General features: G+C 35.6%; 2 protein-coding genes and 1 pseudogene across 3 annotated transcripts; all 3 read left to right on the forward strand.

Annotated features, from left to right (window-relative positions):
- The first annotated feature begins 1,710 nt into the window (after nucleotides 1–1,710).
- Nucleotides 1,711–5,675, forward strand: LOC143576240 (transmembrane and coiled-coil domain-containing protein STS1-like). Its single transcript, XM_077060376.1, has 15 exons — nucleotides 1,711–1,942; nucleotides 2,310–2,391; nucleotides 2,537–3,430; nucleotides 3,515–3,680; nucleotides 3,781–3,933; nucleotides 4,010–4,107; nucleotides 4,180–4,271; nucleotides 4,341–4,411; nucleotides 4,494–4,629; nucleotides 4,699–4,758; nucleotides 4,843–4,922; nucleotides 4,992–5,068; nucleotides 5,160–5,230; nucleotides 5,311–5,368; nucleotides 5,455–5,675. The coding sequence occupies exons 1-15, from the start codon at nucleotides 1,716–1,718 to the stop codon at nucleotides 5,563–5,565; spliced, it is 2,376 nt and encodes a 791-aa protein (XP_076916491.1). The 5' UTR covers nucleotides 1,711–1,715; the 3' UTR covers nucleotides 5,566–5,675.
- Nucleotides 5,676–7,434: 1,759 nt separating this feature from the next.
- LOC143576244 (uncharacterized) lies at nucleotides 7,435–8,767 on the forward strand. Its single transcript, XM_077060381.1, has 4 exons — nucleotides 7,435–7,600; nucleotides 7,687–7,747; nucleotides 8,121–8,190; nucleotides 8,407–8,767. Exons 1-4 carry the CDS (start codon nucleotides 7,460–7,462, stop codon nucleotides 8,525–8,527), a joined length of 393 nt encoding a protein of 130 aa, XP_076916496.1. The 5' UTR covers nucleotides 7,435–7,459; the 3' UTR covers nucleotides 8,528–8,767.
- A 9,517-nt stretch (nucleotides 8,768–18,284) lies between these two features.
- LOC143576245 (protein FMP32, mitochondrial-like) lies at nucleotides 18,285–20,510 on the forward strand (annotated as a pseudogene). Its single transcript, XR_013142911.1, has 7 exons — nucleotides 18,285–18,469; nucleotides 18,596–18,727; nucleotides 19,552–19,611; nucleotides 19,719–19,795; nucleotides 19,878–19,934; nucleotides 20,073–20,139; nucleotides 20,215–20,510. The product of XR_013142911.1 is annotated as a protein FMP32, mitochondrial-like (transcript).
- The last annotated feature ends 6,736 nt before the right edge of the window (nucleotides 20,511–27,246 follow it).

The following is a 27,246-nucleotide window of genomic DNA, read 5'->3' on the forward strand; positions in this document are numbered from 1 at the left end:
ATCGAGGTTCAGTTCGACCTATGCATTTTAGAACAAAACACGAGGGCGCTTAGATGACTTGGGCGATAACCGAGCTTCAGTCCAACCTATGCAGTTTAGAACATTTGAATTTTCTCGGTTTAGCAAAGAGGATGTTGATGTGTGGTTGTATTATTATGATCGCTTTTTTGTGGTGATAAGGAGGGAGATGCCCTATAGTGGCATCAATCGTATATGAAAACACAAGGAACTTGAATTCAAGATTTGTTGTGAGTTAACTATGTGCGCTTTCATGCCTAGATGTGTGACAATGAGACAAAAGAGCTCACCTTAATGTTACAGATTAGGTCACTCAATGAATACCGTTAAACATTTGTATTGAACAACCTTACCCATAACTGAACCTCATACACTACGGGATGCTTACTCATTAGTTAGAGTACATGATGCCAACGAGTGCTTGGTTGGATCCAAAGTACACTTTGACAACCATTACACCCTATAACGACCTCGACCTAGCTTTAAGTGATTTAACTTCAGTTAATATATAATTTATTTTCTATAAGGACTTTTAGTGTATAATGATTGTTTAATATATATTAGTTTTCATCTAACCTTAGTGTAAAGCTCTATAACAAACAAGGACACCAAATATAATATTTACAACATTTTATACGAATTACAATATATATCATCAGTGACAGTTGTCTCAAAAAAACTACTATTCATGAATAATAATATAATATTTCAGGTGGGCTTTCATATAGGTTTGCACATGGGTAGTAGCAAATTCACTTTTTTTTGAAGTTTGATATTATTATTATTTTATGTTTTTTTTTGAACGACCAACTAAGTAACGCCGGGTACTCCGTACGCGGCCCCCATTGGCTAAAGGTAGCCCGAGCCGGTCACGAGTCCGGACGGACGGAGCCCCTAGCGGTCCACCTATTGAGGGATTCCTCGGATAAAACCCGACCCCCACGCCCGCCAAATGGCACGACAGCAAGGAGCCGGTAAAACCGGATGAGATCAGGACTCGAACTCTGGCAAGCCATGGTCATCCCTCATATCTCCCATATTAATTGGTGATAGTGAGGTTTGATCCCCCTACCTCTCACCTGTAAAGTAAGTATTCTACCATTGAGCCACATCCAATTTACTACTATTATTATTATGCAAAAGCATCTAACTTAAAAGTAATTTAAACATAAAATAAAATAATTAAACTTACAATATACGTTTTATACTTTCACGGCTAAGCAATATTCGACTAGATTAATAAAACGTATATTGTAAGTTTAATTATTTTATTTTATGTTTAAATTACTTTTAAGTTAGATGCTTTTTGCATAATAATAATAATATTCAATTCATTTTCATGCTTACATCTACTTACAATTTGATATAAATCTTATTAAAAACCAAGTCTGACTAACACGCAGATAAACTTTATCTACCTTATATTTTACCAACATCCTTGGCACACGGGCTTACGTAACGCTCAAACTTCTTTCTAAAATTTAGATAAAAATAAAAATATATATATTTTAATAAAGAAATATATATTTGAAGTTATTTAAGAAAAACGTATTAATTAAGGCAGAATTTAGTTAGATTCAATAAATAAACATAACATTTCTGAATCAAAACTCACGAGTCGTTGCCGACGATGAGTTGACAATTAATTCAATACAAACAAACAGACGTATCGATCAAACCGATCAGATGCAATTGAAATGGGTTCAAAGTTAACACCGACGCAGAGATACGCGGCCGCAGCTTTATTTGGGTTGGCCCTAAACCAGGCCCAGATTCACCAAACCCTTCTGTTGGGATCTTCATCATCCTCCGATGAGCCCACCGAAGACCGTGTTAGCAGTGGTAGCAGCAGTAGCGATTCAGTCTCCGAAGATCCTCTGTTATGGGTTAACGAATCGTCCGGTCTGCTCCGACCCATTTTCAGGTTTCTTTAATTAATTGTTCAATTTTACTCTAATTTAACTGCCATGGGTCTAGTCACTAGTGTATATGTTTGTGATTGCAATTTGTTATAAAGTATGTTACTTTAGTTAAATGAAATTAATGATTTCATTAATCTGAGCAATGTAGAGTGTGTCAGTTCACTTAAAAGACACATCTTAATGGTTTATGAAGCCTAACGGGTAAGTTTTGGAAACATGCTGACCCATTCGAAGGCCACTTCTTAATCGTTGCAAAACAACCCCTTACTCTAGTTCAAAAACTGTAGAGTATTAATAATGACTCTACTTATTTGCACGCTTATCACGCTAAAAGTAGTTTGTTTATAATCCTCACACTTGTTAAATTAGGTTTCTAGAAATCAATAATTCAGCCTGGTCTGGTTTAGAGGAAACTGCTGGTTCTTCTTCCGCTAGTCATCATGTTGGAGCGGTAAGCACGTTATAATTTTAAGTAAACTTTTTATAAGAATGATTTACTTAAGAAACATAAGTTTGCTTAAAAGTAAAACACTTATGGCTTATGAGTTTCTAATTATGAACAATGTTATGTGTAACTATGGTTTGTATTGTGACAGTTTTTAAGGTTACTGGCTGAAGAAAGTGACGATGATTCTTCAGAAGCTTCAGATCATGAACTTGCTTTGTCCAATGCTATCAATGCCATGGTGGCGAGCATAGAAACAACTCCGGAAGATTATATAGTGAAAAAAGAGATGCAACGTGCTTATGCTGATGAGTTGCAGGAAAAGTTAACCCCTAATGAAACCGTGCCTGAATCAGAAAACCAGATAAAAGTTGTGCAGGAACAAGACGCCAACAAGGATAAGCTAAAGAACGAGCGCGAGAAAGATCTAAAAGATGAGAACTTTATGAAAGAGCTGGAGAAAGATATTCAAATTGAACACTCTAAAAACAAGCATGAGAAAGATTGCAAAAATGAGAACATTAAAAATGAGCAGGAGAAAGATTGCAAAAAGGAGAACTCCAAAAATGCGCAGGAGAAAGAATGCAAAAATGAAAACATTAAAAATGAGCATGAGCAAGATTGCAAAAATGAGAACATTAAAAACGAGAAGGAGAAAGATTGCAAAAAGGAGAACTCCAAAAACGAGCAGGAGAAAGCATGCAAAAATGAAAAGATTAAAAACGAGCATGAGAAAGATGGCAAAAATGAAAATATTAAAAACGAGCAGGAGAAAGATTGCAAGCCACCTGGCACTAAAGAAGTGCATAGTGCATCCAACAATTACATAGAAGAAAAACTCAATGAAGAGATGAGGATGCTCAGTTATGGAAGAAAAGTGACAGTTTTATATGAGCTTCTTTCAGCTTGTTTGGCAAATACACCCGAAGATAATAATACTGATAATAAAAGTAAATCTAAGAAACGAGGTAAAGGTTATGATGCAAGACACCGTTCGGCTTTGCGTTTGCTGACAACATGGTTTAACATCAAATGGATCAAAATGGTTCGTGTTACTTTGTATCATTGTATGCACAATGCCACATCTGCATTAAAATATACTTTGAATTCCCATTATTATGTTTTGCAGGAAGCAATTGAGATAATTGTTGCCTGCTCTGCAATGGCGGTATTGAAACAAGAAGAGGCAAAAGAAGAGGATAAAGAACCAAAAAGCTTGTGGGCCAAGTGGAAACGCGGAGGTATTATTGGAGCTGCTGCTTTAACTGGCGGAACCCTAATGGCAATTTCTGGCGGTATAGTATGGTTATCTCAAATTATGCAATCTTTTTGTACATTTAATCTCATCTGTAGAATGGGAAATGGTAATTAATATTCTTTTTTATTCCACAACAGGTTTAGCTGCTCCAGCAATTGCTGCAGGGTTCAGTGCTTTAGCACCTACATTGGGTACCATTATACCAGTTATTGGAGCCAGTGGGTTTGCTGCGGTTGCAACCGCTGCTGGCAGTGTTGCTGGTTCTGTTGCAGTTGCTGCTTCTTTTGGAGGTAAAGAATATCAAACATAGTTTGATTATTTATTGTTATTATTATAAGAATTCATGTCATTATTAATTTGATTCAGCTGCTGGAGCGGGACTTACTGGGACCAAAATGGCTAGAAGGACGGGAAGCGTTGATGAATTTGAATTCAAAGCCATAGGGCGAAATCATAACCAAGGCGTGAGTTTTATCAGCTATTTTATAGATATTTTGTGACTGCTTTTAATAATAATATAAAGTTTTTATTACCAGAGGCTGGCGGTTGAGATATTGATCTCCGGATTTGTCTTTGAGGAACAAGATTTTTTTAGGCCTTGGGAAGGGGAAACTGATAACATGGAAAGGTAACTCAATTTTCATGAAAACTTTTTTCTATTTTACAATTACCGAGGTATTAAATATTATTATATTAGATATGTACTACAATGGGAATCTAAGCATTTGATTGCTGTAAGCACTGCAATTCAGGACTGGCTTCAATCAAGTAATTACTTAATCCTCAGATATTACTAATTAGTAATTATATAGTTGATGATGTGTATATACTAATGTTTGATTATACTCAGCACTTGCATTGGAATTAATGAAACGAGGCGCAATGATGACTGTATTAAGTTCCTTAGTATCAGCTTTTGCCTGGCCTGCAACTCTACTTTATTTAACTGATCTTATCGATAGCAAATGGACAATTGCTGTGAACAGGTTTTTCAATTTACAGTTTTGCTCCCTTCTTTTGAAACTATTCTCATTTAACTTTTAAGTTTCCTTCAGAACTGACAAGGCTGGAAAGCTGCTTGCTGAAGTGTTTATCAAAGGGTTACAAGGCAACAGGTGCAACTAATATTAAGTTACACCATTTATCCATTATTAAAAAGTCTTGTAAGTTTGTAATTATTGTGTGGTTATAAATTTCAGGCCTGTGATATTGGTGGGATTCTCACTTGGAGCACGTGCAATCTTCAAGTGTCTTCAATATCTTGCTGAAAATGGACATGGTCAGTTACTCGTGAGGAGTCGTTTTTTTTTTGGGAGAAATTAATTTATATTTTTAACTGAATTTGCAGATGGAATTGTGGAAAGAGTGGTTCTACTTGGGGCACCTGTTGCTATAAAAGGTGAAGATTGGGGAGCTGTTAGGAAGGTATCGATGTTAATTTCATTAAACTGCTTTTAGTTACCTAGAACGAGTACGTTAAATGTCGCCTTTATATTTATAAAAGTGTACTTTTTAGGTGGTTTCTGGTAGATTGATAAATGCTTACTCTACAAATGATTGGATGCTGGGAGTAGCTTTTCGTGCTAGGTATGTATTCAATCGAGTTTGTTGCATTTTGAAACCGAACTTTGAAAAGATTTGATTTTAATTATATGGTTGAATGGCAGTCTTCTCAGTCAAGGATTAGCTGGAATTCAGGCTGTGAATGTTCCTGGAATCGAGAATGTAAGTTTTGATTTGGTTATTAAATTATTATTTGATGATTTCTAAATAAGATGTTTGAGTTTTGTGCCGTGTGAACGAATGAACAGGTTGATGTTACGGAACTGATTGATGGACACTCGTCTTACTTATGGGCTACGCAGGAGATACTAGATCGTCTGGAACTAGAATCGTATTTTCCGGTTTTCAACAAAAATTAAGGTTACATATTTGATTAATGAGGTTGGTGTACAAAGCAGGACGCCTGTTTCTTCGTTCGTAGCATTTCTGTATAGTTTGCGGTTATCTTAGTATGAATCATATATATAATACTTGTCCCCATTTTGCCTTATTTTTTTATTTGCGACTTTCGTAACAAAGTATTTTGATATCACCTGTTTTGGTAGTCTTGAACCAGTTGACACAGATCAACTCCTTCGTAGTTTGTTTGTTCTAAATGGTGATTTCTCATTTGTATGGTTTTTCTCATCTGGTGAATGGAGAGTAGTCCTTGTCAACCAAATAAGCGACTGGGGGATGCCGAAGAAATTGCCACATATTGATTAGTTAAACCGATCGTTATCTTTACCATAAAACGAAAATAAAATATAGGTGTACACGAGTTAGACTTGAGTATGACCGAAAACTTGAATTTGGTTCATTTAAACTGTTCCCAGCACTCTTTTGAGGAATGGTGGTTAAAATGGCTTGGCTTGAGTCGAGTCAGACTCAACACAAACTTGAAACTAAACGAGTTAGCTAGACTTGACTTGTTTTCTCTTAACTGGTTGAATTTGAGCTCATAGTAAAGCTCGAGTCAACTCGGGCTAGACAAGCCAACCCATTTATTTAAAAATAATACTTTTGATGTATACATGCAGATTTTATAAATATAGTAAAATGGGCCAACCAATCAATAAGATTTAATTAATGTAAAACTTAAGCTTATAAAAAATGAAAAATCAAATTTTGGGGCGATAAGCCAATCAAGTGGCATGTGAGGATCCCAACCGTTAGCACTTGTGAGTGATATATTTATTATATTGGGGGGTGAAGGTTAAATTTAGTTAAGAGATGGAGGAAACCCTAACCCCCAAAGATGATGATAATAATAATAATAATCTAGGATTGTTGAATGAGAATAAAAGTGGTAAAGGATGCTTGTATTATTCCTCCACTTCCAAGAACCCTCCCTCTTTGCCTGGGTTTCACCCGTTCTCTTCCTAAAGGTACTCTGTCTCTGTCTGATATTTTGTTTCTATCTACAATTCACTTTGAAACTAATCCAGTCATCAGTCAATTCACATTTTTCGGATCATTGCTTCTTTTAACTTTACTACCTTCAGATGTCAACATGTTATTATATTATTGCTTCTCTTCAAATTGCAATTTGTTATGAGGTTTGTGTACGATTTATAGTGCAATATCTGTTCATTGTTGTAGAAATGGCGGTTAGAGGGTACCTGTAAAAGATTCAAAAGTCAAATAAAAAAGAACAGATTTTCTGATTCTAGACTTTAAAGAAATCAGTTAGAGAAGTTCAGTTGTAACCATACTCTGATTCTTGTATAGCTAGCTATATGTTAAGTATCTGTGGGTGTCTGACTATTATTATATTCTTTCACTAGTCAAAATGTGTTATAGCCAACATAATAATCATAAGATTTAAGATTGTTAGTTTATTGTAGAGTTACAGGGAATACTAACGATGTGAAGTTAATCTATTATTAAACTACATGAATGTCATGAGGATGTTATCTTATTACATTTGAAATTGGCAGCGACAACACTAGTAAATGTTAATAGCTTCTTTTGATTTGTTGGTGCCTTGCTATAATACTATGCAAGTGGTGGTGTTAGTTGAACTTTGACTTGTTTAAATCTTGAAATGATGATCTTGTCGTGTATTGATGGTAACTGGTTTGACTATAATCTGTGTGTGAAAAGAAACAAGAGATTTGTGACCATCTTCCTTTGTCATGGAAAATAGAAATATTGTAATTAGAATTATTTATATTTGTTTCTGCTGAATGTTGCGTCTTGGATTAGACAATATGGGATCCTGAGTTTTAACATGTATGACTAGTACCTCACTACTATGTTGGAGAGTCTGAGATGGAAGCTTCAAAAGAGGGCAGGTGCCTTGCTGATTTCAGATACGGTTGTGTTGGTTATTCTGTTTATTCAGATAACAAAAATCAACCTGGCCCTGTACAAGAAACACAAAAGGAGTTGCCAGTCTGTGTTGGCATTGAGGTCCTCTCTCTCTATATATATATGTGTGTGTGTGTGTGTGTGATATACTAATACAATAACAACACCATTTACATAACTGTTTGCAGGTTCTGGTGGACAGAAAAGTTACTAATGCTAACTCGCCTTCTACCCATGCTCATACCAAAGGTAAATTGTTTTACTAACATCATGAGTTAGTTTGTTGAGAGTTCTTGTTACTAGTTGCTATGGGTTATTGCACATGATCGGCTCCTATTAGATGCAGTATTTTGTGACATGTGACATTAGAGTAAACTCTCATATGATCTATTTGTGCGATATACTCTCTTTTTGTCTTAAGTTAGTTATCATCTTTTCGTGTAGAATGCCAAACTTCTATTACATACATTGTTTTACATTATTAGTGATATATAGTTTTGAAAGGCTGTAAGTTTGTGCTTTCAATCGTATGATTTTGATTTCTTATCTGTATATAGCGTCCGCTCTTATAGTTGGTATAACAGAACTAACGCGTTGTGTTTTTTTTTATATTTTTTTTAAGATAATCATTCAATTCCACAGCCACGAGTAAACAGGCCACCTCAATCTGCATCGGATGATTTCTTTAGCAGGTAAGTAGTTGTCTTTATGTCTTCTAATGTGCTCCATTTGTTACATTTTGACTCTTCAGGTCAAATAAGATGATTCTCTGCTTCAAAATGACCAAGATTCAATATATATATATATATATTGAAATTTTAAATAAAAAACAATGTGTTTTGAGCTCTGAGTTTTGACCTAAAATGTCAAACTTTATCATTCTGACTTTGATAAATTCTTCTTAACAGATTTACCAGAAATGCAAACATAGTTGCATCAGGGGTAGCAAAGAACGTTCGCAAAGTTGGGAATCAAATAAAGGAAAGTGTTGATAACATTTTGTATCCTTATCGAAGACGGCCAAAATAAGAAAACGCCTGCTGAAGCGATGATTCTGTGAGATGAAGAATATGGTAATTTCTACTGTTAAGGATGCTTGAATTTTCAATTTTGCTCATAATGAATATGATGAAACTAAGTATCAAATTTGTTGATGATTTAGGTTTGTGACATGCACCCTAGTATTGCTTTTGTACACCTACTCAAAATTGCAGAAATGAGTTATACTTTTGTACTGTATATTCTTCGTAAGCATAGTTGAATAATTGTTGCTGCATTTCCTATCTTAATTTCACTTGTAAGTTGTGGACTACTCAATAACTTTGAACCAACTTTGCTTAGTATCCTACGTAGTCATACAAAACAGATTTTATATAGAGAATCATAAGAACTATATAAACATGTCGACGTAGTGATCATGAGGGAAAGAGACGCGGTTATATGGTTAAATAACCCTCTTGTGAGTAGCAGTTAAATCACGATGTATATGCTTACCGCTAGAGATGTTCAAAAAAACCGGTCCCCGAACCGGTTTGCCGGTTTAAACCGGAAACCGGTTATTTTAAAAACCGGTTTTTTGTAAACCGGTTTGACCGGTTTGCAAACCGCCGGTTTGTATATCGGTTTTACTTTTTAGAGCTCAAACCGGTTTTGAAACCGGTTAAAAAAAAACCGGTTTTTTTAAGTAACCGGTTACTAAAAAACCGGTTAACCGGTTTTTTTTATAAACCGGTTTATAACCGTTATAAAAAAACCGGTTAACCGGTTTTTTAGTAACCGGTTAACCGGTTAAAAACCGGTTTATGCCGTTGAGAAACGGCTATATAGCCGTTTTTTCTTGTTTTTGACCGTTTTTTTTTTATTTACCATTCTACCCCCACAAACATCTATATATAGTTTAGGTTGGGTATTGGTTAGAACACACTCGATTATACAACTCCAAACGCTCCAAACGCTCTAAACGTTTATTTCATATGCGATTATTTTGTTATCTCACGCTCTATTATACCACATTACCACTCCATACGCTCTAATTTCGTAATCGATTATCATGGCCTCCCAAAGTGCTACTTCATCCGTCAACATGGGTGCCTCGAACACGGGAGAAACGGTCGTTCGGGTCATCCCCACGAAACGAAACCATGATGTTTGGCAACATTTCGACCTATGCGAAATGTCTAACGGTAGCCAAAAAGCTCGATGCAAACATTGTTTGAAGTTTTATGGCAAAGATGCAAAATCCACTTTAAAAGCGCATGTACAAAGGCCCTTTTGCAAGGCCTTGAAGGACGAATCGGGAAGTAGTTCGCAGCCGGAGATGACGAATCAAGGAACGGTGTTTACGTACGACCTTGAAGCGGTACGTCAAAAGTTTTCAAACTTTGTGATTCAAAATACACTTCCTTTCAACCACTTCGACAACCCTCAATTCACGGAGATGATGCAAAAGTATGTTCAACCACGCTACCAACACGTAAGTCGTTCGACCCTTAAAAGAGATTGTCTTAAAGCTTGGAAAAACGCTAAATCCGAACTAATTTCATACTTTTCAAACTTACAAACTGGTGTAAACTTAACAACGGATGTGTGGTCGGTACCTAATGGTTCGCCCGACTCATACATTTGTGTGACGGCTCATTGGGTTGACCCCGAGTCGTGGCAAATGATGAAACGAACCGTTGCGTTTCAATTGTTTGATTACCCGCACACGGGTAGAAATATTTTTAAACTCTTGGATAAAGTCATTCGACAATACAAGATTGAAGATAAAATCTTTTCAATTTCGTTTGATAACGCGTCCAACAATACGGCCGCGGTTGGCCATTTAAAATTAAAGTATAAACCTATTTGTGATGGAGCGTTTTTTCATAGCCGATGCATTGCACATATTATCAACTTGGCCGTGCAAGATGGGTTAAACGTGATCGAAACGCAAAGAAACAATTTTAAAAGAATGTTACGAGATGTTTTTAGCAACAATAAAACATTTTCAAGATACAAAAAATTTTGTGATGAAGCTAATTGTCAATGGTTGGGGCCCAATTGGGATTGTCCAACAAGATGGAACTCGACTTGTGATATGTTTGAGAAAGCCATCCAACAAAAAGAATCACTAATTGCGTTTCATCAAATAATGTCAAATAGGGGTAAATATGCACCGTACGATCCTAGAAACTGGTTGTTGATTGAGATCGTTACGGAGGTCCTTCAAATTTTTAAATCTTGCACAACTAGTTTATCCGGGGTTTACTATCCAACAAGCCCCATTGCTTTACCAAAAATTGCTGTCATGTGCACAAAGTTGGGTGAACTTCATTGTAGGGGTGCACCTTATTTTGATATGGGTGTAAAAATGAAAGAAAAATTTAGAAAATATTTTCAACAACTACCCGCTGTTTTGACATGTGCTGCTGCGTTAAACCCTTGCATAAATGTTGGTGGTGTTGAAGCTTTAATAGAAAAAATTTGTGATGAGCTAGAGTTAAACGACGATCAAAACCCCTATTATAACCAAACTTTAAAGAATGCTTTCAACACCACCTTGTCTAACATGTATGATGTTTACCTTACAAAATACGGGTCGTCTTCCCAAATTCATGACTCGTTAAGAGCTGTTGCCCAATCCCAATCCCAAACCGACCTTGAAATGGGGATGTACTACATGATTTGGGAAGACGCCGGTAAACGTCAAAAGGTAAACACCCCAAGCAGTGAACTTGGAAGGTATGGTGGTACCAACTTTGTGAAACACATGACTCCAGATGAATTTAGAAGTCTTGATTTGCTGGCTTGGTGGAGAGGTAAGGAGGATGAGTTTCCGATCCTCGCCGCCATGGCCAAAGATTTACTAACGGTCCAAGCTTCCACGGTAGCTTCGGAGTCTGCTTTTTCTGTTTCTGGCAGGGTTATATCGATTAGGAGGACTCGACTCACTCCACCAGCTGTAGAGATGTCTATTTGCTACAAGGATTACTTGGACTCTTTAGATAGGGCACAACATCAACGCTCACTCGATGGGGAAATGGACTATGAGGCGGGCTTGTATGAAGATGAGGTCAATCAAGGACACACTCAACCAATGACCGATGAAGAAGCCGCGTACGACGATTACCTAAGGAATAGCTCGGGATCGGGTAGCGATGAAAATAATGAGTAAGAAACAGCAAGTTGTTAATGTAATCGTGTCTAAGCATTCTTTAATGTTTGTATTTTTGAGTTACGAATATGCGATAACGATTTAATGTTTGTATTTTTAATGTAAAGGCTATAAATGAAAGTTATGTATTTTTGAGTTACGAATATGCGATAACGATTTAATGCTTGTAGTTACCGGTTTGTTTATACTGTGAAAAAATAATGGTTATTTAAAAAAAAAAAAAAAACCGGTTAACCGGTTAGACCGGTTATTAAAAAACCGGTTCATAAAAAAACCGGTTTATTAACCGGTTCTAACCGGTTCCTAAACCGGTCCTAACCAGTTTGACCAGTTATGGTTTTCATACAAAAAAACCGGTTATTAACCGGTCCGGTTATTAACCGAACCGGTTTTTTTCCTGGACGAAAAAAACCGGTCCGGTTAATAACCGAACCGGTTTTTTTAAAAAAACCGATTTGTGCACCTCTACTTACCGCGGTTTCTATATTAATGTGATATAATTAACTACCCTACACGTGAGAACTGTTTGATATAGAACCAAATCTAAATACTAGAATTGATAAACAAGTCTCTCCTACAGTCTTACTCGCCATATCTGGTCAACACTATGTACGATGTACAAGGGCTTAAGCGGCTCTTTACCAAAAGCCAACCTAAACCAACCTCTACATCCAGGGTATGTTTGGCAATAAGCTTTTAGGGGCTTCAAGTTTTTAAGAAAAAACTCATACCTAACAAAAAACCTTGTTTGGTTTAATGGGCTTGAAACTATTATATTAGAAGAAAAAACTCTTTTTCTAAACGCTACTGTTACTAGCGTTTGAGAAAAAGCTACAAGCTTTTACAATTGAATTTACAAGTTTGGTACTTGAACTTTCATCAACTTTTGTAAATTTATATAATAATTACATATTTTACTCTTATTCAAAACTAACTACCCCCATGACTCTTTAAAAGTCCATAACTTTTTCACACGTTAATATTTTTTTTAAACAAATTACATCATAAAAAAAAAGCATTTTATTTTCTTTAATTTGAGTATGATATTGATATACTTCTTTACCGGTTATGATTGGCAACAAGTCGAGTCAGACGAGCCAAGGTCATGTGTAAGACCAAATTAGGGTCGGAACGAGTCGATAAAAAAGGGTTAACTTAGCTCGGTTCGTGTCGATACGGTTTTGGGTCGAAAGGGGCCAGGTCAGAACATGTTTTAGATTAAAACGGTGTCGGGTCGGAAAGGGTTTCAAATCAAAAGAGGTTGGTTTAAGAAACTATTTATTTGAAATTACTGTATGTTTTAGCTTTGTTTCTTGATTTTCGCCATGATTACACGCTTGCTGTCTTTGCACGAAGTACACGTCTGCATTCGGGTTATGCGTGCACTAATATCAAGTGAATCACGTACCGACACTGATTATGCAGTTGGTCTCAGGTTGCACGCGCGCTCCGCCGCACCGCGTTGGCACCCAATTAGTTTTATTAAAAGCTCCAGCTACTCTGCAAAATACCTAAATATATCTAAAAAGCTCCAGCTACTCTGCCAAACACCTAAATATATTTAAAAAGCTACAGCTACCAGCTTCCAGCTAATAGCCACCAGCTAGTTTTGCCAAACATACCCCTAATGCGGTTTACCACAAAACTGAGGCCATTTTTGGTCAACATTGTGACATTCGTCAATTTCGTGTCTTGTTTGTATTCGTTTTTGTATTTGTTTATTATGTAAACCGACCCGATTTGTAAACCGAATCTTATGTTATAATCAAAATGATGGATTTATGTTACAATATTGTTTCACACTTGTTGGGTCTTGAAAACAAGTGTTTTGTGTTTTTGTTTTTATTTATTTATTTATTTATTTTATTATTATTATTATTTTTTTGTGTTTTTGTCTTGATCCATTTTGCATGAAAACTCTTGTGTCTCACACCCATATTTGACCACCAACATTACCCTATATATACACCACCTTTCCTCTTCATTTTCCCTTGCTACAACTCCAAAAAAAAAAAATCTCTCAAACATCAAAGATTCAAGGTTATCTTCTTAAGTGTTCTTGAAGGTTTTTAGTCTTTCATCTTAATTAGTTTATGTAGCCTTATTAATACTTGTTTATGGTTGTGCAACATATATATAATATACACCCCTTGTTTACCTTTGGTAGTTACTTCTCCGATTCCGGTCGGTGAGGTTTCGGACCTCATAAGGCAAGGCTTCATGGAGGACTTCGTGTCCTTGATATATACATCTATATAACTTGTTCATACATATTAATCTTGCTTATTTTAGTTTGTTGGTCATGTTTACAAGTTCCATGGTTATGGGTTTTTAAGAGTCTATGCTTCGGTTTAACCGTAAATAGCTCTAAACCGTAAACCGAATTTTGTTAGATCTAAGTTTCTAAAATCATTTTTACAAATTCTATGGTTATGAGTTTGTAGAATCTTACCTCGGTCTTAACCCAAAACACGATCCGAACCGAAAACCAAACTTTTGTTTAAAGACTTTATTGTTAACTTTTGGTTGTAAAACTTAAAGTATTTTTTTTATTTGTACATTATTATACAATTTCTTTAGTGGTTGGACATGTGGAAACCAAACCGATTCTTACTCGCTTAAGACACACAAGTGTGTTTTTTTTAGCCATCAAGACTTGTATATTTTTTTAAAAATAGTTACAAATCGATTTTTAAATATTTTCTTAAGTACTTGGAAATGTTGGATCCAACTTGATCTCATAACAAAGTTTGGACCGACAAAACCGAACACTCGCTTAACGTGCGTTGTTAGTTCTAAAACAATGGAACTACATACTTGGTTAAGTCTTATTAAATTTTATTGAGTTATCTCATAACATTCAATATTTTGGAAAGTTGACTTTGGGTTTGACCAATTATCAAGACCCGAACCGACAACCCGAACACTCGATAAAAAAAACCGTTTTAGTATCTTTATTCCAAAGGGATTTGCATTCTTGCATTTTATCCACCTTATTACTTAACATAGGTTGAGTAAATATTAAGGTTAGATACTTTAACCCGGTTTCGAGCAAACTTACATTTTTAAAGGGTTATTATTATAAATTCTTAAATAGTTACATTTTAAACCTTGAACTTTAATTATTTACATTTCTCAACATTTATTTTGTTTAAAGACCTTCAAGACAACCTTTATAAATTCAAGACTTCTTTTCTTTTTAGGCATTGTGCGTTAAACTCGTCGTTCTGACAAATCTCCAAATTATCATCTTTCAAGTTTACTACTTGAAGGTGAGTACTTCATACCCCATTTTCCATATTTTATTTTGGGGGTGACATTTCATACTTATTCAACAAAATGCTTTATATTTGAATCTTAAACCACAAACGTAGTTGTATACTTTACCTAAATAATTGCTCGATTTGGTGTTCTATGCTTATATGCCTATGTGTTTATCGCTTTTGGTTGGTGGAACTATAAAATCCTAGACTATTTGGCATCCCCTTATAGCAAGGTGTCGTTAACATAATGCAATTAACGATAACTATAAAATCCTAGACTATTTGGCATCCCCTTATAGCTAGGTGTCGCTAATGTGTTTAGCGATATCTATTTATCAAAATTACCACTTTTATTTATCGTTTCGTATGCAAGTTTTGTGGCTATCTTTATTATATACTAATATGATTAAACTTATGAATTGCTCACCAACCTTTGTGTTGACAAACTTTATTTTATGAAATGTTGCAGGTTTGTATCTTGGTTGATTTATGATTGTGAAGAAAACGACATCAAAGACCTTAGGATATTAGTAAAAATGAACAATATCAAATTTGCCATATTTTGTGATATCTTGTTTATGGTTATTTTATGGATAATTGTTATGTCACATTTTCGATGTTGTGAATGAAATGAGTTTATTAAATACTGTCACTTTAATTAGTGTCATGTGCTTATGGACAATCATTACACCTCGGCATGTTCCGCCGCATTTGGTCGGGGTGTGACAAACATAGTGATGGAGTTAGAATTAGTTTTGTTATAAAAGGTGTTTGATTGGTAATGGAATTGAAATTCATTGTGTTTTAAAAGGTGTTTAGTTGGTGAATAAAGGAATTAAATTTGGTGTTTAGTTGGTGAATAAAGGAATTAAATTTTTTATTCTTTTAATGGAATTTAACTTTTCATTTCTTAATGTTAATTTTCAACATGTTAAATAAACATATCATCTATCTATACCTGATAAATAAGTAACTATCTATCGTAAATTGTTAAAATTCTCTAAACTCAATGATAAAAACTGGAAATCGAAAGCTTAAAATTAAGATAAACAGCCTGATTCGAGATAGGCTAATCTCGAATTACAAAATAGAATACCCAATTCGAGACGGGTTAATCTCCATAAACAAAGGTTTAGAAACCCTAATTTGATAAACAAAATATCGATATGAAATTAAATGCAGAATATGTTATAAATACTAATCCTAATTAACTGTTATTAAACTGCTCCACTACTCCTATATTTTCTGAATAACTGGTTTCCTATCAATACTTCCGTCCCGGAAAATCGACTTGTCCTCAAGTCAACAATCCAATAATTGTTGACTGCTGTACCAAGCAATAAGCCATTCTGTTGTAGCTTCGCCGATTTCTTGGACTCAGCAACTGTCTTTAACTGAATGAAGTTGAACATAAATTTTCCAATCTTTAGTAAGCGACAGGAAAACTAAAGGTGTTACTGGGACTTGAGCCTGTGCAAATTTCATCATGGTCACGTGGGAACCTGAATTTGCAAATTCATCCCCACTTTTCAGTTCACGGTGCTTTTGAATACCATCTCCAAACTTTAACCGAACATCATCTTCCATCTTCAATTGAACCCCATCTTTTATCTTCAATTGAACACCGTCTTCAATAACACCATCTTTGGTCTTCAATTGACAACCCTAGACATGCTTAAACTGATCTTTGATCTTCAATTGAACATTCAAAACATGTTCAGATTGATTTTCGTCAACAATAGGACTATCATCAAGGGTTTCTTCATTAGCCATACCTAGAAGTGGTACGTGAAGATGGTCATGCTCGGGCCCCCGCGGTTTCTCCGCCACCATATTCTTCGTATTACCGTTTGATTCTTCACTGTTACAACCATCTCCTCTCACCCGAACTTTGATTTCTTCAACAGTGTCCCTCAGAGAAGAAAGAATGTCGTCTAATTGTGCTGCAATGGTTGCTAACTGACCTGCTAGATTCCGGGTTGTATGCATCATTCGATTTCCCAGCAATCGAACCATTGATAGAAACCGGAAATCGAAAGCTTAAAATTAAGATAAACAGCCTGATTCAAGATAGGCTAATCTCAAATTACAAAATAGAATACCCAATTCGAGACGGGTTAATCTCCATAAACAAAGGTTTAGAAACCCTAATTTGATAAACAAAACATCGATATGAAATTAAATGCAGAACATGTTATAATTACTAATCCTAATTAATTGTTATTAAACTGCTCCACTACTCATATTTTGCTGAATAACTGGTTTCCTATTACTCAACCTACGCCTTCTCTAAATTAAAAACAAAAAGAAAAATTGTGAGGAGAGTTTGTAAATTATAGGGTGGGGTTTTGAATGGTTGTGAGTATAAATTATAGGTTGAAGAGAGAAAATGTAGTCATTTTTTTGTAAATTTGGGAAAAATGTAGTGATTTTTTTTGTAAATGATATAGTGGAAAGAGAAAACTGTAATGATTAAAGTACAAAAGAAATATTATTCAATTAAACAGAAGAGAGAAATATAGTGTTTTTAGTGTAATTATAGAGATGGGGATAGAAGATCGGTTGCGAATGCTCTAACTCGTGTAATACATGTGTTTCTAAGTAGCACACAAATACAGACTCGAAGCACTGTTCTTAACCTTGTGGTTGTGGGTTTGAGCCCCACGGTAGGCGTCTTTTCTTTTTTTTTTTAATTTTCTTCTTCACTAATAGCCCTGCTTGCGGTGCGCACATATGATGTATATATGTGTGAACCCTCGGGTGGGCAAAAGTGAAATTGCACTAATTTTGACGTTATTTTACTAATCTCGTGAAAATAACGTTAAAAGTGACGGACGGTTAATCAGGCATCATGTAGTGGCGTTGATAGCCGAAAGACAAGGGTACATGCACCGAACAGCCGGTGTCCCGATGATTGAGTGCTATGTGCCTTATGTCCAAGGCTTGATGCAAAACTACTATCGAGCCGGGGGTCTCACCGGAAGCAGCCTCTCTATCCTTATGGGGTAGAGGTAAGGCTGTCTACATCTTACCCTCCTCAGACCCTACTATAGCTTTGCTATTGGTGGGATATACTGAGTACGATGATGATGATGATTTCTTCTTCACTAACTCCGCGTAAACGTGGACGGATGGCTTTTTCTTTCTTCATTCTTCATTCTTCATTCTTCATCAATCAACTTGACAAACAAGAAAAGAAACGTTTAAAAAAAACCAACCCTTAATCAATAAAAATAAAAACCCAATCGTTCAGCCATTCTTTTTCATTTCCTTCCGCATCATCATCAACAACAATAATAATAATAATAACATCCTTTGGATCTAGTTTTCTTTCGTATACAGAATCACTGCCTTTCAATCGTCATTCATGGCCGCTTACCGTGCCGGAACTAAACTCCGATCTCTTCCGGCCTTCAACTCATCGCTTTTCAAATACGCAACCACCCTAACATCTTCATCTCATCATCATTACACCAGATTCATTCCCGCCAGATTTCTCAACTCGCTCAATCCAACGGCAAGCTATTGTTCCTCGTTGATACGCTAGCGCTTGTAATTTCCTTTATCCTTTTTTTGATTTGATAGGAATTAGGTTAATGTTAATGCTGTTGTATCGATTTTGCCCTAATTTCTAGGGTTTGAATTTTGAAAATGTGGATTGATTGATTGATGTTTTAGGTTAGGAGATTGGAAGGACAAGGCGTGCCATCGAAGCAAGCCGAAGCGATTACGTCTGCCATCACCGAGGTTTTGAATGATAGTTTGGAAAATGTGGCTCAGTCTTTCGTTTCCAAGGCTGAAATGCAGAGGGTTTGTTTCTTTGTTATATGAATTATATTTGTATTTCTTCATTGTCATACTTTAAAGTTATTATTATTATATAATCCTGTTAGACTATGTGTAGTGGTTTAGCTAAAAGGTGAAAAACACCTTTGTCATGTAGATAGGCCTGTAAACGAACCAAACAAACACCAACACTTAATCAAACAAATATTTGTGTTCATGTTTGTTTATTTTAAAAAATGAAAATGTTCGTGTTCGTTTGTTTAAAATCTAAACAAGCAATTCATTAACATAACTGAACAAAGATAAATGAACACACTTAAATGAACGCAAACAAGCAAATATATAACCATTAACTCATCCAAATAATATTTAATTATTTTCTGTTAATATGAAAACGAATATAAACGAAACATGTGTTCATGTTCGTTTGTTTAGTTAAATGAAGACACATTTTTTGTTCATGATAAACGAACTTCCAGCCGAACGGTTCACGAGCAGTTCACTGAACGTTCTGTTCGTTTACATGCCTAGACATGGGGCCTCTCACTGACTTTTCACTCAAAAACACGTAATGGTTGAACTACAAACACAATTATTTTTATTTTTTTTTAATAAAAATGTGAAAGGGTGAATTTGATTGGTTGGAAAACTGTGTCCTGCATCCTTCGGTTCTTAACATGGTAGTGACCTAGGGGGCTCGATGCCCTTGGCGACCTTGTGGTTATGGTTTGGCGGAGGTTTGACGGTGAGGTGGCTTGGGGTGCCACCCCACAACGCTTAGTCTTATGTACGCTGTCAATATGCATGGCTCTGATGGTTCAACTCTTGATGTTTGGTGTTGTTTATAGATTGAGATGACTCAAGATGGCAATTTGGGGAAATTTAAATCACAAGTACAAAGCTCTCAGGTGATTATTTCTTGTTTTATTTTGAAGCATTTTTATTGCTATCATAATATGTTAATATGCATTTTGGTATTTAAGATATTCTCAAATGAAGTTTCATTCTTTTACAGGAAAACCATTTCTCTTTGTTGCAAAGGGAGACAGAAAAGTTGAGGAATGATATAGAGAAGATGCGTAGTGATTTGAGGTATTATGCGTAATTGATTATTGATTAAGTTTTATTTGATGGTGGTAGCACATGAAAAGTAGTGATTTTGTATGCTATGCAGGTATGAGATAGACAAAGTGACTGCAGGGCAACGTCTGGATTTGAATCTTGAAAGAGGGTAAGAATATTTTACTGACTGTAAAGGTTTAAGGTTATGAGATATTGATGCATATTTTGTGATCAGTTTAAATTAAATTACCAGTAAAGATTACAGCCAATGTGATGTTATAATATTATTAGTGTTTGATAACTGCAGGAGAATTCGTGATGAACTAGCAAACCAGAACCAAGAAACTGCCAACCTCACAAACAAACTTGATCGGGTGAGTTTTTGGTTGTGCATTTGTTAAGATTGAGTTTGACCAAAAAGTTGACTTGTAAATTTTGTGTGAACCCAGGAAATTCATTCGTTAAGGGCCCAACTAGAAGCAGCAAAATATGATGTGATAAAATACTGCATAGGTACCCTTGTCTCAATTTCTGCTGTTGGTTTGGCAGTGCTGCGCATACTCATATAAACTGGATCTTGCTAATTTTAGCAATTATCATTAACCACATAGACAGAAAACCATGATTAGTTTCACATTATTCGTGATCAATTAGTGAGAATGTAGCATAGTTGATAAGTGATTCTTGATCTTTTCTTGCACTGATGTAACCATACTGAACCGTCGTCATGTTGATGGTTTACACTTTCTGGTTTAATGTTTGCTTCAAAAGAGTTGGGATTAAGCTTGTATTTGTTGTTTAATTGAGATCGATTTGAATGTGTAAGAAATTTGATTTCATTATGGTTTGGGTGCTAGGGTAATCCCGGTAGTACATATTGCTTCGGCTGTTGAGAAACAAACTGGCTTGCGGAGGTGGCCTTAAATCTGTTTTAAGTGGCCTTTGTTTAACAGAAATCCTCAGCCACAACCGAAATCTTTAGTTTGTTTAACATAAATTCTCAGCCACAACCGAAAACTTTAGTTTGTTCGGTTTTACAAATAGCTTCGGGTGATCAAGATGGGTTCACCGAACGAAGGAAGACACGACTCGGAGGAGATGCTCGTGTCTTAGTCAACACGAGCCACACGATATGAGCGTGGTTCCGGCGCAGTCACGACCATTACGTCTTTTCAGTGTCCCTGTGGTGTCTATCTTGATATGAGCATGGTTCCGGTGCGGTCACGACCACTTCGGTCTCGATCGCGGTGTTGGTCACGGTCACGACCATTACGGTCTCGGTACCGGTCAAATTTTCAGTGTCCCTATGGTGTCTATCTTCTTGATGTTCCCGGTCTCTTGGTCAGTCTATGATGAGACTTCTCACGTTCCCTCTTCTGTTGATATCTTCCTGATATATATAACTAGTAGTTCCAACCCGCGCGGTGCAACGGGATGTTTAATACAACTGAAATAGTTGACATGGATTAACGTTTAGCATCCTTGAAGTTATGTTACATTATAATATAGATGCAAGTTAGGATATACAAAAGGTAAGCTGCATTGCAGTTGTTCCTTAACTAACTTTTACATTGTACAAAATATTACTTTTTCTTGTTTAGGTAGCTGCAGCTTGCCAGCTTTCCGATCTTAACAGCGTGTTGTGCACTTTTAGCAAACTCCTTGTACGTGCCCAAAGTTATAAGTGTGAAATACTTTCATGAGCGAGCACCTGCATATATTTGTTATAATTGCAGTTACACCAACAATGAATTAGAAAGGCCACTTGTCTATGTACAACTTGCCAGGCCAATCCACTAAACTACTTACTTTGTACTTTGTAATGTCACATTAAGCATGATGTCAAGCTTTATAATTTTTAAAATTGCAACAGACACTTCAAATTTAAAATTCACATGGCAATTTTAGCTAATTTGTTGTACTTTTACTATACTTTCATGAAGAAATCACATTCATCTAGGGTTAATTTGAAGGTTTAAAATTGGCTTGTTTAACCTTAAAAGTCAAGACTAATCATGGGTCAAACTTCATAGTTCATACTTACAAAATTCAAAATTAAGCCAAATTAACTAAAATTCTAAAAAATTTTGTCAAAACCAAGTTCATCTAAGAAAACTTTGGCATTTTGAAACTTAAATTAGCTTGATTTACCTTTAAACTCAAAGTCAAAATTCAAAAGACCGTAAGTCAAAATTAAAAATTAAGTCTTATTTTTGCCTTTAATAAAAGATGAAAGGGTTTTACTTTTTGTAAATTTGACCCGTTTGCAGATTGTTCATAACAAAACTAACCCGTATCAAAATATATAATATTTTTCTTTTGACTAAAAATACTTACCTCCAAACACACATAAAATTGATGACGGTGGCAGCAAAGTGAGAGACAATGATTTAAAAACCAGAACCCGCTTAAAAAAAAAAAAAAAGACAAAGTGTTAACCTAAAACCTAACAACAAATATTACATAAAGCATGCAAAGTAAGATGCATTATAATTGGGAACATCGTTTAGTTTGTGCCGTAAGCTAAAGTCTTTCAAATCCTAAATACAATAAAAAAAATTGTAACTTAAATATATTTGCATCAAATGTGCAACAATAAAGAACGAATGCAACTACAATCAACACAATTAAGGAAAATAACGGCATCCACAACGTAGAAACAACACAGGAAAAAATAAGTCAGATTACAACATTTAGGTGTTAATCGCTTCATGTGCAATTAGGTCAGAAACAACCAAATTAAGAACGTATCAAACTAATGCAACAACAATCCTTAACATCTTAGGACACAAACATCGCAATTAGGTCTTAATCGCTCCATCACTGAGCATGTGTGCGATTGAAGATGCTAATTGCAAGCAAGTCGACAAACAATTAGATTAGGATAGATAAGAAATCAAATTAGGATAAATAAGAAAGAAATATAGTATCAAATTAGAATCGTAAGTATCCTCTCATATTCAATGAACTCATGTTCCTAACCGACCTGACACAATAACCTGACGCGGCCCAAAAAAATAACATCTGTTTATGAGAAATCAGACAACCGAAAAAAAGGTGATATGTTCAATTAATAAAAAAAATCCAATTAATCTAAATAGCAATGGCAGGTAAAGTGTTGTGTACATAAGAGGCGCGCGATTAGTGTTACGATGTTTATGGTGTTGTTTGTTTTTTAAGAGGTAAAATGTCAGCAGTCTGCGGACCATATCTACAGGCATTTGCAGCAGAAGAGTTGGACCAAACCTCTGCAACCTGCAACAAGAAGACCGTTTGTTTTTTAACGTCTGCGGACTGCTATAACAAACGGAAAATTAAATAAACCGATTTTTTTTAAACTTTATTCAACAACAAACTAGTAATAATTGTACAATTTTAACAATAATCAAACAACAAACATTCATAAACCTTCTACAAACTTTAATCAACAACAAACTAGTAATAATTGTCCAAGTTTAACAAAAAATCAAACAATTCATTCATAAATCTAAACAAGTAATAATAGAACAATTACAATAATGGTGAATAGACTATCAAATCTTGAAGAAATAAACATGCCAAGGTAGATGGTGGTGGAGGTGGCAGCTAGGGATGGAGGTGGCGGAGCAGCGTGTGGCGGCGGTGATGTGGGGAGAAAGGAAGGCAATAGCGGTCGGCTGGGGTAGATGGAGGAGCAGTGGCGGTCGCCTGGGTTAGATGGAGGAGCAGCGGAGGCGAGGGCTAGGGAGGTGGCAAAGGATCGGCGGCGGCGAGGGTAGGTGGCCGGCGGGCTGCGAGATGGCTAGGGTTTGGTGGAGGAGAGGAGATGAGATTAAGGTTTGAGGAGAGGAGATGAGTCTAATGAATAATATGTTTAAGAAGAGGTTGAAGAGGCAAGAAGTGGTTGGATCATGTCTGCACCAAGAAGTGGACGCGCAGACGTTTTTTAATGAAACGTCTTCGGAAAACAAACAGTCTGTAGAGGGTAATGTCTGTGCGTGGTCTGCGCGACGCAGACAAAAGAGGTCAGGAAGATCTTTTCAGAAAAAACAAACACCACATATGTGATTATAAAATTAACTCAAAGATTTGATTGATGTTTCTTTAAACTAGTGTGAAACTAATTTATAATTTTTAAACTAAAAAACCAACAACACAAGACATATGGGAACAAAATAAAAGAACCAAGGACTACAATCATATCTTATAGTTTTAGGCCTCAAGAAAAGAAGGAAAAAAAACGAGAGAAAAAACTGTCATTTCAAAAGCATAAACAAACGCATGCAAACTTAACCTCAACTCACATTCTCATAGCAACATGACCAATGCTATATAAAACTAAGAGAAACATAACATTCATCAAGAACTTCAAGAATCAACCTATTCAATGTTGAGTTTGCCAACCGGTACCTTACTTCAGATTTCAACAACCTAGCTAATGGCTTAGGGTTAATTGCTTGCATGCATAAACTGGTAAACCAATATCCTGTACCAACACATGTTCAAAAGTCTTTTCAACCATCAAACAAAACACTAAAGAACACCCTCTCCTCATTTCCTACTGCTGCTGCACCTGCACCCGTCGTTTCTTCAACTTCTTTGCAATCCTCGCATGCTTCCTCTTGATACTTTTCCTTACAGCCTTGGAAGGACCCTGATAAAAAAAAAAATAAACAAAACTAGCATTAAATTTTTATTTTTCAGTCATCAGTTAATGACCAAAAAGAAAAAGTAGTTAGTGACAAAAAAATTTAGCTTGCTGTTGTTAAGTATTCTTATGGTTACACTATAAGGATAACAAAGTTAACTTCATCCTATGAGGTTTGTTGCTCATAATATGTGCCAAATTAACTTTATATTCATGCACTATCAACTAACAATGATATATCGAGCAAGTTTCCTGAAGCCAAAACCAAGAACATAATGAATGCTAATTTGTTATTTTGATTATTTCGAGAGTTGTATATCAAACAGTTTTAAGTTGTATCTAGGTATCTAACCTATTTTTTTTTAAGCTTTGTAGTTAAAGTTCTACATTTTATTTCATATAAAGAGTTAAGGATATTTAAGTAATTTTATACCTCGTTGTCAAGTAGCCCTTGTTTCTTCATCTTCTCAGCCTCTTGAGCTCGGTTACGCTTCCTTCTTCCCTGTTTAGCTTCAACCATCTTCTTCTTGTTCAGCGCCCGTGTGGCTTCATCCTCAAGATTCAGCCTAGCGCACTTTGCGTACCGCAACAGCACCAATAGTCTTTCACTTGCAAGAACAGAAACAACTTGACAATCTGCAATGGATATTGCAGGAATAGCAACATTTTGCAAATAAACAAAACTGTATAAGTCCTTATCTACTACAGGACAATGTTCCTCAGTTAATACTCTACCAGATGAGAGTGACACGCACACATATATCCCTAGTGGATAAATCAATATTGATTAAAAAGCATCCATGCCTTACAAATCCAAACATTTGCTAGCATTCAAACCTTAAGAGATTGGATTTGAACAACTAAAAGAACAATATCAAACCACAAAATCCTTTGTAGGTTGAAAGAGTTCTTACATTGTTTTCACATATATGTAACTCAATGGTTTACTAAAATCGTAGGTATACATGCATTGCAAGGAGATATCAAGGTCTAAATACAGGCATGATTTAGTTCGAGGATATTCTCATGATGTTCTTAAACTAGTAAAAGTTTATGCTAAAAAAGAGGACCTCGTGATCTTCATGTAAATCCGCTTGAAGAAATTTCTACTCTACACTGAGCTGATATTCTTGTGTTTGGGTGGGCATATGGAAGCACATTTGTGTGGACCTTGCAGGAGTGACCCTCTTGTTGCGCTTTAGGACAATGAGTTTGTTGTGGGTCAGGTTGTGTTCAAAGTTGAAACACGCGAAGTTGCTAAACATGAGAAAACGTGTTTGAATAATCAACACACGTTTATTGTTTTTGCTTTCAATACATTTGGTTTCATAGCCCCGAAGGCTGTGGAGTTTCTAAACATGGTTCAAATAGTCGTGCACGATAAATTTCTGGCCCCAAAGCCTCATGACTTTGATTTTAGTAGAATCGTCTTTGCAATTTAAAAATGAGTTACGACGCAACTTTGTGACATCCTACGTCGGCTGAGGAGGAAAACAAACTCTTCTTTATAAGAAGGTGGAAACCTTCCCCATCATAACATGTTTTAGGCAGTTAATGGCAGTGTATGAGATAAGATCTTTACAGTTAAGCGTGCTCATATGGAAGTAGTATCAGGATGGGTCACCTCTTCCTAGGCAACAAAAAGCAAATCCATGAGGCGGTGGTGGTACGTCCCGGATAAAGCGTACAATATTATGGTGTGACGGTGGCTGGGCTGTAACAGATGGTATCAGAGCCAGGGCCAGACCGGTGTCATGTCCCGCGAGGAAGCTGGAACCTGAAGGGGGGTGGATTTTAACATCCCACATTAGTTGGGGAGGAGAACAAACTCTACTTTATAAGGATGTGGAAACATTCTCCATCAAAATGTGTTTTGGGCTCTTAATGGTAGTGGATGAGAGAAAAACTTCATAGTTAAGCATGCTCAGGTGGGGGTATTATCAGGATAGGTGACTTCATGGGAAGTCTCCACCTGGCAACCAAAAGCAAATCTGTGAGGCAATGGTGGTACGTCTCGGCCAAAGAGGACAACATTTTGGTGCCGTGGTAACTGGGATGTTACAAACTTGTTGCCAAGTTTACCTGTCATTGTAATCGTTTGAATGAGAAATAAAATATAAACATATTGAAAACTTAAAAAAAAACAGACACCTATTTAAGGTAAGTAAAACATTGATTCCAACAGATTTGATAATAAAAAGAACGTAAAAAATAACTACAATCATTCACTTTTTCTAAAATATTGAAAACTATATAGATGTATTACAAATCTTAGAAATTTAAATATACTAATTTTGCTATGTATGATAAGTGAGGAAAATGTTAAAATACAAAAGAAAATAAAAATTAAAAGTGTGAGAATGATTTATTACATAAAAAACCCATAAAAAAATTCAAGAAAAATTAATAAAAAAAATCATAAATCAATGTATAAATAAAAAACGAAAAAGTAAAAAAAAACTAAAATGTATCTCAAGTTTTTCTCTTTAAAAAAAGACGAAAAGATACAATGTTGAGAATAAAGACACAATGACAAAAATAAACAAAAAACTCAATGATAAATAAAAATAGACAATGATATTTTTTCCTCAACATTGTTTTCGTATTTGTTTTTTAAGAAGAGGAAGATGTGGAAAATATTTTTGTTTTTTTTTATATTTTGAGTTGTATATTTATTATTATTTTAGAAATTTTCATTTTAACAAATCCTTCTCACTCTTTTAATTTTTATACCCCTTTATAGAATAACTTTAATTTAATAAATGATTGTTTTCTTTACTTAAAACATTTTACATTACTCTTAAGTAATATAATTTGAAGGGTACAACATATAACCTCAAAGTCAAAACCCAAC

Source organism: Bidens hawaiensis, unplaced genomic scaffold (assembly GCF_021521415.1).
Source record: "Bidens hawaiensis isolate Kalapana, Puna unplaced genomic scaffold, B.hawaiensis_p1.1 tig00028037_1, whole genome shotgun sequence".
Taxonomy (NCBI): Eukaryota; Viridiplantae; Streptophyta; class Magnoliopsida; order Asterales; family Asteraceae; genus Bidens; species Bidens hawaiensis.